This window comes from Odocoileus virginianus, chromosome 3 (genome assembly GCF_023699985.2).
Source record: "Odocoileus virginianus isolate 20LAN1187 ecotype Illinois chromosome 3, Ovbor_1.2, whole genome shotgun sequence".
Classification (NCBI taxonomy): Eukaryota; Metazoa; Chordata; class Mammalia; order Artiodactyla; family Cervidae; genus Odocoileus; species Odocoileus virginianus.
This window is the reverse complement of record NC_069676.1, coordinates 38,321,447-38,332,682: the sequence shown is the minus strand read 5'-3', so window position 1 is coordinate 38,332,682 and position 11,236 is coordinate 38,321,447. Positions and strand designations below refer to the sequence as shown.

Sequence of the window (11,236 nt, the reverse complement as noted above, 5' to 3'; positions counted from 1 at the left end):
AAGGCAACACAGTAATGATAATACAATGCAAAGTGACCTTCAGGATTGGCCCTTGTGATTTTTAGCTTAGTATTGTTGAATCAGGCATCCAACAGGGTTAAAGTCACCTACTTGTGCTGTATTAGTCACTCAGTCACGTCCGACTCGTTATGACCCCATGGACTTATGACCCACCAGGCTCAGGTTAATAGCAGTTTGACCTGAAGGGAGCCAAATGAGGCTTACCTTTTCACAGAAGTAAAATCAAGGCACCATTCGACCTGCTTGCAAAGCTGGCAAGGAGGCTCAAGGATGAATGCAGTCTAAGAAGTCAGAAGGGAACTAGAAAAGGAGGACATAAGAGAAGTTCAGCATGAAGATCTCCAGGAAAAGACAAGAAATTATACAGCCATGATGCTTCCAAGACTAGAGATTTGAAAGCTCTTAAGAAAGGTGCCCTCTGTGGGAGAAGGTGAGGGTGGGATGATCTGAGAGAATAGCATTGAAACATGTATATTATTAGTTGTGAAACAGATCTCCAGTCCAGGTTTGATGCATGAGACAAGTGCTTAGGGCAGGTGCACTAGGATGACCCAGAGGGATGGGATGGGGAGGGAGGTGGGAGGGGGGTTCAGGATGGGGAACACATGTAAATCCATGGCTGATTCATATCAATGTATGGCAAAAACCACTACAATATTGCAAAGTAATTAACCTCCAACTAATATAAATAAATGAAAAAAAAAAGAAAGAAAGGTGCTTGATCATGACTTCTGCACAGGGGTTAAATAAAGCATATGACCCTCTCAAGGGAAGTGCTCATCTGTGACTTCTGTTCAGAACTGCAATGAGGTTGTGAACCCCAAGAGGCACCAGGAGAGGGCCAGGTCACTAATCTTATTGGGTACTCCTATAGTCCCCTCTTTGGGGCTTCCTGATGTGGTTCCAGTATCCTAGAACAAGGCTGAGACTAAGATAAAGTAGGGTTTGGAAATCAGGCTTGAGGAGCCATGGACAGAAAACTCATACAATCAGGTTGACAGTTACCTGCTTCACAGTCTAAATTTGGTGGTCCTGAGTGGTCATCTCAGTAGATCTTCCAGAGTCAAAAGAGATAGAGCAGTAGAGGATAATAAGAAAGATCGAGGCAAGAAAGGCCTGGGGCTTGGCATGTTCTTTCATAACCAGAGAGCTGGATTCTGCCAAATTCCCTCAGGGGCTACATGAATCTACACTGTTCAGGATGAATGTGTCCCAGCCCAATAGGCAGATCCAAATTATGCTCTTTGAGGTCCCTCTGTGTTAGCCAGAAAGTGTTGCAGGAGAAGGGCGAGCAAGATAATGATCCTTTCCCAGGTCTTGGGCAAGTTCCTGGAATGGGCCACCAAGTGAAAATCCTTGGCTTTGCAGAGGAAAGAAATCAAGAGTGAGCCAAAGTAAAGTGGGATAATTTGTATTTAGAGAGATATACCTAGGCAGAATGTAGACAATTTCAGAAAGTGAGAGCTGCCCTAGGATTAGGGCAGTTTTTAATGGGTTGGGGAACTTCATACACTAACAAGTGAGAGGATTGTTCCAACTATTTGGGGAAAGGGGTAGGGATGTCTAGTTTTGTCACAGTTTGACCTTTTATGGTCAGCCTTAGAACTGTCATGATGCCCTGTGGATGGTCAGTTAGCATGCTAATGTATGACAGTGTTCATATACTGAAGGTCAGGGTCTACTAGATGTCAAATTTCCTGCCATCTTAAACCTATTAAAAAAAAGTCCTACCAGTTTTTGTCATTTACTGTTTTGATCAATGGCTGTCATTTTTCTAAAGGTTGTGCCCAGCTGCTTGCCCTCCTGTCTCAAAGACTTGGGCTCTTTCAGAGAGTTTTCAGTTTTGCTGGGTCTCTTGTCATGTATACAGAGAGTATAGATGTTAGTAAACTTCTTTTTTTTTTTTTTCCTGTTAACCTTTTATTATAGAGGATAGCTGAGCCAAAAACTAGATGGGAAGAGAAAAAAAATGTTTTTTCTTTACTGCAATTTACCAATAATTCAGGGTATGCTGCTTCTATCTTTCAGTTCAGTTCAGTTCAGTCACTCTGTTATGTCCTACTCTTTGTGACCCTATGGACTGCAGCACGCCAGGGTTCCCTGTCCATCGCCAACTCCCGGTGCTGCTCAAACTCATGTCCATCGAATCGTGATGCCATCCAACTGTCTCATCCTCGGTCGTCCCCTTCTCCTCCTGCCTTCAATCTTTTCCAGCTTCTATCTTGCTTCTCAGCAAAGTCCAGGGATATGATGTGATTCCCCTAGGCCATAGAGCATCAGGTCCAACAATAGATACATATCTCTTGATTCTATTGTTTACCACCTGACATGTGGAAGTGTCTGGAATAGACATTCGTGCTCAGTTCCAAACTTCCTTAGAGTATTTTCAATAATAACAACTGACAAAACAGCAGATATTACCATCATTTTCTGGTTTTCATGATGCCATTCATTTTCTATTAACTCATTCTGCATTTATTAGAGCATGTAGTACATGTGCTTGCTTAGGTTTCTATAAATAAGCTTTCTTTGTTTAATGCTCTGTTTTGCCATTAATGCTCTGTTGTTGCCATGTGAAATTCTATCTGAACATGTGTGTGAGCAGACGTACTATACTGGGTAGCAGCCACAGCAAAGAGTTCTGGTTCAGTAGCAGGACTGGTTTATGCCAGCTTAGGCAGCAGTACATGTGTGTGTGCTTGGAACTCAGTGATGCCCAACTTTTTGTGACCCCATGAACTATAGCCTGCCAGGCTCCTCTGCCCATATTATTTTCAGGCAAGAATAATGGATTGGGTTGCCAGTGCTTCCTCCAGAGAATTGAACCCACATCTCCTGCCTTGCAGGCAGATTCTTTACACGCTTAATCATCCACAGTAGCAGGATCTGTTTATGTCAGTTCAGGTGGTAGTATGTGAAGCAAATGGCCTGGCCTACCATAATGTGTGCACATACATCTGTGTTCATATCTTCACAGGACACCAAGGGATGGGCTACCTTGAAATCTGGGTACAGATTGCTGGTGGTGATAAGGGCAGCTGCAGATGCAACTACAATGTTACATGCGGTCACTGACTAGAAGAGAAAAGAAGGAGCTTTGCCTGGAAGAAACAACGACCAATGGTGGAGGTAGGGACCAAATTAAACTTCCATCCTAAAGCCCAACAGTTTGTATGTACAAAATTATTCACTACATCACTTCATCACTAGAGTGCCAGGACAAATGTTAAGAGCTCAGGCAGTCAACTTTTTCAGTAAATAAACAAAATAATAGTGTAAAAATTGTCATTGAAATAAAACACATCAAGAAATTGTAAGCATTCATGAAACTGTACAGAAAGTAAGTTGTTTTTCTTTAAACTGTTTCAACATTACAAATCAAATATCCACAGTTCTAGAAATAGAAATGACATTTTAAGATTTTAAAATTAATATGAAAGATCATTCATGGAAAACAATAATTTCTTTATGTAAAATTATAGGAAACAATCATTAGCAAATTTTAACTCAATTTACCTTCTAATTGGATATATGGTGGTAAAATTAAAGAAAAGGCATTTGAAACCTCATGATACTTCTGGTTTCCTATACACAGTCTACAAATTATGAGAAATTTGACAGAAATAATTGATGACACAGACTGAATCTATATTTAAAATTAAATTCAGATTTACATGAAACTGATTTGTGTGAATTGATGAAGTAAACTTGACTTATAAGAGAACTTTTTAGGAAAAGAAACTCTCCTTTTGAATTATTAGTTCCACATGTGCTAAAAGTTACACTTTGGCATAATTTATCAATAATTCAATCCAAGGTTTTCATAACTTACAAATGCTCCTAATAGCTTCAGTAATATTAGCAGAAAGATTCATTTCAAAATTAAAAGTAATCAGTAATTAACTGCAAAATTTGTACTTGTTATCTCTGACTAAAAAAATTTCACCTACATTAAAAAAATAAATTTTCTAAAAGTATAAATTTTTATAAATTCATAGAAATGTGAGTTTGGGCATGGCCAATAATAACATATGAAAATAGTGATTACTTTTTATTATGCATAAAATTGTGACACAATATATTGTTTGCAATTTGTATTATATTTCATATTTAGCAAAATAATGTTGAAGAAAAAACTTTATTTGAGAAAGGATAATGGCAACTTTTTCCTCTTTTTAATAAGACACTTCAAATTTTTTATCCTTTCAGTTAAGCATAAAGTAATGTTTTTATCACTGTACAGTGGTGAATGGATTTATGCTCAAGTCTTGGTATGCATGGAAAAAGGCTTTGTCTACATTTTCACAGAGCAGAGTCTCTGAGCTACTCTTCTCAATGCCTCCATTACTTCCTTGTTTCTCAGGCTGTAGATAAGAGGGTTGAGCATTGGGGTCAAGACTGTGTAGAAAACAGCCAGAGCCTTGTCCTCTGTTGGAGATCGAAGAGATCTTGGACGTAGATATGTATAAACAAAGGGTGCATAGTAGAAAGTCACCACAGTGAGGTGGGTGCTGCATGTTGAATAGGCCTTCTTCTTCCCTTCTGCTGAGTTCATGCGATAGACAGTAAAGAGAACACGGCCATAGGAACAAGCAATAACAATAAAAGGCAACACAAGAAATAGGGTGGTACTCACAAACACTGTGTACTCATAGACCCAGGTGTCAATGCAGGCCAGAGTCAACATGGCTGGGACATCACAGAAGAAATGATTGATGGCCCTGGATCTGCAATAAGGGATATGGAGGGCATATGTGGTGTGGGCACAGGAGTTGATAGAGCCCATTATCCAAGATCCTATTATCATCAGCACACACACTCTTCTGCTGATTCTTATGGGATAGTGAAGAGGAAAGCATATGGCCACATAGCGATCATAAGCCATAGATGTCAAAAGCAATGCTTCTGCAACTGCTAAAGTCAAAAAGAAGAAGCTCTGAATCCCACATCCAATGAAGGAGATAGACTTGTTTCCAAACAGAAAATTGGAGGCCATTTTGGGGACAATGGTGGAGATGTAATTTAGGTCAATGAAGGAGAGCTGACTAAGAAGGAAATACATTGGTGTGTGGAGATGGGTGTCCAGAAAGATGAGAAGGATCATTGACAGGTTGCCAAATAATGCCATTAAGAAAATAAGAACAATGAAAATAAAAAGAAACAGGCCAATTATTGAAGGGGAGAACAATCCAATTAAGATGAAATCATTTGATGTCCAATTATAGGTTTCCATGAATCATTGATATGTTTTTTTTCCCTAAAGACAGACATAACAGTAAGTTATTCTTAAATGACTAATTTAGTTCAGTCATAAAAATTCAAGACTGAATTTTTATCTATTTTGCAAAAGATAAATTTAAATTTTAAGCCAGAGATTGAAAGTTTAAGATGCAAACATTTTTTGCCAAAGTTTTCCCAGAAATCTTTGAATTTACTTCTAAAAAATTATTAAGAAATCATTAAGATAAGTATTTTTACTGCCTACATGAACTCAAGTATCATCAAAATCAGATATCATAATTGAAATATATTCATAGGACATTAATGCAAATGCATACATTATATAAATTCTGTAAATAAATATTTATTACCCTTAATGAATTATTTATCTTTCATAGTCAAACCCAAAAGCTTACCTCTAAAACTATATCAGTGTATCAGCTGATGATAGGAAGCTATTTTATTTGAAGCCAATTAATATCATTTGGCTCATTCATTGTGAAATCTAGGATGAATCCTTATTGTTAAGTACTGTTTACACAATCATTCTCTTCTTCCTCCTCAACATTCTGAATACTATAGATAACGTAGACCCTTTACCTGAATATCTATAAAATGTGCCCCTTGTAGCTTTTGTGAATTTACTCAATGTCTCCCATTAGCATAAATTTTATTTTTTAATCATTATTTGATAAATATTGCTTACATTGCTTTGCTGTATTCTTTTCATTTTTTACCATTTTTTGTACTTAAAATTATTTTCAATTCTAGATGAGTGTGTTCAGTTAAGTACATATATTTATAATCTCCTCCTTCTTAAAAACCTATCATGATGATTAAGAAATAGACATGTGCTAAACTAAAAGGGAACAGGGAAACATATGGCACAATGAGAGATGAAATATTCTAAGTTCTTTTGAAAGAAGAACTTTGAATAGAGAAGTGGTCAATCATTTAATGGAAAACAGAAAATAACATTCTGAAAGTATTCTCATAAATGAATATTGGAAAAAGCATTCTCAGTGATATTATAATTCTACACTGCATGTTGTGTTTTACTCGTAAATATTATTCTAGAGCCAATTTTTTCCAGACTTTTAAAGGAACTGCTAAACATGAAAGAGAAAGTTGAATATAGGCACATACACATACACATACTGAAACACACACAATCATATACAAATATAAAGTGAGTTAAATAGTTGAAAAAATGAAAAAGAGAACACTTTAAAAAATGACTTATCTCTTCAAAGAAGTATAAGATATTATTAAATCACATATCATTAGATATGTGAAAGAGACAGGTAAGAGAGTCCTTTGCAAATTAAGAAAAAAAGATAATCAATAAAAATATTAAAGGGAAGTTTCAAACACAAAATGGAAAAAATCCTATAGAATTAATATTTAAAATAGCAAACAGAATCCAACAACATATTAAAAAAATCATTCATCATGACCAAGTGGGCTTTATCCCAGGAATGCAAGGATTCTTTAATATCCGCAAATCAATCAATGTAATACACCACATTAACAAATTGAAAGATAAAAACCATATGATTATCTCAATAGATGCAGAAAAAGCCTTTGACAAAATTCAACATCCATTTATGATTAAAACTCTCCAGAAAGCAGGAATAGAAGGAACATACCTCAACATAATAAAAGCTATATATGACAAACCCACAGCAAGCATCACCCTCAATGGTGAAAAATTGAAAGCATTTCCCCTGAAATCAGGAACAAGACAAGGGTGCCCACTCTCACCACTACTATTCAACATAGTTTTGGAAGTGTTGGCCACAGTAATCAGGGCAGAAAAAGAAGTAAAAGGAATCCAGATAGGAAAAGAAGAAGTGAAACTCTCGCTGTTTGCAGATGACATGATCCTCTACATAGAAAACCCTAAAGACTCTACCAGAAAATTACTAGAGCTAATCAAAGAATACAGTCAAATTGCAGGATATAAAATTAACACACAGAAATCTCTTGCATTCCTATACACTAACAATGAGAAAACAGAAAGAGAAATTAAGGAAACAATACCATTCACCATTGCAACAAAAAGAATAAAATACTTAGGAGTATATCTACCTAAAGAAACAAAAGACCTATACATAGAAAACTATAAAACACTGATGAAAGAAATCAAAGAGGACACAAGCAGATGGAGAAATATACCGTGTTCATGGATTGGAAGAATCAATATTGTCAAAATGGCTATACTACCCAAAGTAATCTATAGATTCAATGCAATCCCTATCAAACTACCAACAGTATTTTTCACAGAACTAGAACAAATAATTTCACAATTTGTATGGAAATACAAAAAACCTCGAATAGCCAAAGTAATCCTGAGAAAGAAGAACGGAACTGGAGGAATCAATCTGCCTGACTTCAGACTCTACTACAAAGCCACAGTCATCAAGACAGTATGGTACTGGCACAAAGACAGAAATATAGATCAATGGAACAGAATAGAAAGCCCAGAGATAAATCCACGAACCTATGGTCACCTTATCTTCGACAAAGGAGGCAAGGATATACAATGGAAAAAAGATAACCTCTTTAACAAGTGGTGCTGGGAAAACTGGTCAACCACCTGTAAAAGAATGAAACTAGAACACTTTCTAACACCATACACAAAAATAAACTCAAAATGGATTAAAGATCTAAATGTAAGACCAGAAACTATCAAACTCCTAGAGGAGAACATAGGCAAAACACTCTCCGACATAAATCACAGCAGGATCCTCTATGACCCACATCCCAGAATTTCAGAAATAAAAGCAAAAATAAACAAATGGGACCTAATGAAACTTAAAAGCTTTTGCACAACAAAGGAAACTATAAGCAAGGTGAAAAGACAGCCCTCAGATTGGGAGAAAATAATAGCAAACGAAGCAACAGACAAAGGATTAATCTCAAAAATATACAAGCAACTCCTCCAGCTCAACTCCAGAAAAATAAATGACCCAATCAAAAAATGGGCCAAAGAACTCAACAGACATTTCTCCAAGGAAGACATACAGATGGCTAACAAACACATGAAAAGATGCTCAACATCACTCATTATCAGAGAAATGCAAATCAAAACCACAATGAGGTACCATTATACGCCAGTCAGGATGGCTGCTATCCAAAAGTCTACAAGCAACAAATGCTGGAGAGGGTGTGGAGAAAAGGGAACCCTCTTACACTGTTGGTGGGAATGCAAATTAGTACAGCCACTATGGAAAACAGTGTGGAGATTTCTTAAAAAGCTGGAAATAGAACTGCCGTATGACCCAGCAATCCCACTTCTGGGCATACACACCAAGGAAACCAGATCTGAAAGAGACACATGCACCCCAATGTTCATCACAGCACTGTTTATAATAGCCAGGACATGGAAGCAACCCAGATGCCCATCAGCAGACGAATGGATGAGGAAGCTGTGGTACATATACACCATGGAATATTACTCAGCCATTAAAAAGAATTCATTTGAATCAGTTCTAATGAGATGGATGAAACTGGAGCCCATTATACAGAGCCAAGTAAGCCAGAAAGATAAAGACCATTACAGTATACTAACACATATATATGGACTTTAGAAAGATGGTAACGATAACCCTATATGCAAAACAGAAAAAGAGACTCAGATGTATGGAACAGACTTGTGGACTCTGGGAGAAGGCGAGGGTGGGATGTTTCAGGAGAACAGCATTGAAACATGTATATTATCTAGGGTGAAACAGATCACCAGCCTTGGTTGGGTGCATGAGACAAGTGCTCGGGCCTGGTGCACTGGGAAGACCCAGAGGGATCGGGTGGAGAGGGAGGTGGGAGGGGGGACTGGGATGGGGAGTACATGTAAATCCATGGCTAATTCATATCAATGTATAACAAAAACTACTGTAATGATGTAAAGTAATTAGCCTCCAACTAATAAAAATTAAAAAAATAAAAAAATAAAATAAAATAAAATAAAATAAAATAGAACAGCAACAAACATCTAATTATGTTGCCATATTGAAGGGACAGGAGAATTAGAGAAGCAATATAAGGAAACCAACATATATGTATAGTCATTCCTAGAAATGCATATAAAAAATAATAAAGAGTTAATATCATCAAAGAAAAATACTTTCAGTATTGATATACATGAGTCACTATATTGAAATATCATGAATAGAAAACAGAAAAATAAATGAGAAATACTATATTGCAAAATAACTTTTTTAGGACTTTAAATGTCTTCTTGAATATGTTTTCTGAATATTCTCAACATTGCCTATAAATACATAGCTCTAAAAATGTCTTGATAGTAAAAATACCAATAAAGAGAAGAATTGTATACAGAGAAATATACACTAAAATATGATTTTAAAAGAATTTATATTCTTCTATTATAGCAATCTATAGTGGAAGCTTAAATAATGTTGTCAACCTAGTCACTGCAGATGCAAAGTCAGATATAACTATGTTGAAATGATGGTAACACACACAAAAGAGGTGGAGATGGTGGTATATAGAGAGAAATGTCTTTGTTCACAGTAGCCAGGGAGAAGAGTTGAGGTGGTATTGGTATTTAGTAAGTATTAAATATAAGCATATTGGTGAAAAATGTATTGCTAAATAGAGGGAAATGTGCTAAAATATTTTAAAATATATGCCTTAGTAATCAGGAGGAGTGGGTGATGAAACCATTGGCTCATTCTGTTGGCCACTAAGATCATGTTCTTCTTTACTTAAATAAAATACTAAAGTGGTATAAACTAATGTCACAATTAAAAATTTAACTCACAACTAACTCTATAATCAATGATGGAAGACTAAAATCTTTCTTTCAGATCAAGAACAAGACAAGAAAGTCCTTTTTTGTCATTTCTGATTAATATAATACTGAAAGTACTTAAAAGAACCTCTAAGCAAGTAAAACAAACAAATCAAAATCCAAGCTATAAAGACAATAGTGAAATCATCATGGTTGAAAATATACATTATCTCATGTGTAGAAAATGAAGATCCATTAGGACTAATAACTCAGCAATGTTGCAGGATACTAAATCAGTGCATCTCTGTACACTAATAATGTATATTATGTATATACCAAAAAGAATTTAAGAAAACAATTACATTAACAGTATGATACAATTGAATAAAATTATTAGAAATAAACTTAACAAGGAAGGCAGAAAACTTGCTCACTGAAAATCACAAAACACTGCTTAAAGAAACTGAAGCAAAGACAAATAAATGGAAAAGTGCTCTGTGCCTTTGGGTTGGAAAACTGAATATTGTTAAAATGCTGATACTACTATAAGCAAAGAACAGATGCAATAAAATATCTATCATAATCCCAAAAGGAAGTTGAAGAAATAGAAGAAATACATTCTAAAATTCATTAAAAAATTCAAATACATGGGCTAGCCCAAGCAATCTTATAAAATTTGGAAAATTCACTCTTTCTGAACAAAACTTACCACAAAGCTATAAAAACAAAGACTATAGTATTGATATAAAGAAAAACAAAACCAAAATTTTAGAGATATCAGGAAAAAGACTTCACATATGTGATCGAATGACTTTTTTGACACTTCTCATTCATACCTACAATTGGGATGTTCTTTCAATAATATTGCTAGGAAAACTTCAGATCCATATGTATATATTAAAATTGGTCCATTATCTTAACAGCATACACAGCAATTAGTTTAAATGAATGAAATAGCTAACTATAGAGCTAAAACTGTAAATTCTTAGAAGGAAACATGAAAGTTTCATAACATTGGATTTAGCTATTTATTCTTAGTCGTAACACTGAAAGCATGTGTAACAATAAAAATATAGATGTATTCCATAAAAAGCTTCTGTGAATCAAAGAACTTTGTCAGAAGGGTGAATAAGCAACACATAAAATGGAAAATATCTGCAAAATGTATACCAGATAATGAATTGATACAAAGAGTATGTAAAGAACTACAACTCAACAACAACAGAAAAATGTTTAAAT

General features: G+C 35.5%; 1 protein-coding gene across 2 annotated transcripts; it reads right to left on the bottom strand.

The window, feature by feature from the left end:
- Nucleotides 1–1,692: 1,692 nt before the first annotated feature.
- On the bottom strand, nucleotides 1,693–5,254 carry LOC110148823 (olfactory receptor 2L8-like). 2 transcript variants are annotated; one of them, XM_070459081.1, is made up of 2 exons: nucleotides 4,349–5,254; nucleotides 1,693–1,725 (listed from the first exon to the last, which is right to left on the bottom strand). In XM_070459081.1, exons 1-2 carry the CDS (start codon nucleotides 5,252–5,254, stop codon nucleotides 1,693–1,695), a joined length of 939 nt encoding a protein of 312 aa, XP_070315182.1. The 2 variants fall into 2 exon arrangements, with proteins under 2 accessions (XP_070315182.1, XP_020766691.2); XM_020911032.2 differs by lacking the exon at nucleotides 1,693–1,725 and having other exon boundaries at nucleotides 4,316–5,254.
- Nucleotides 5,255–11,236: the final 5,982 nt, after the last annotated feature.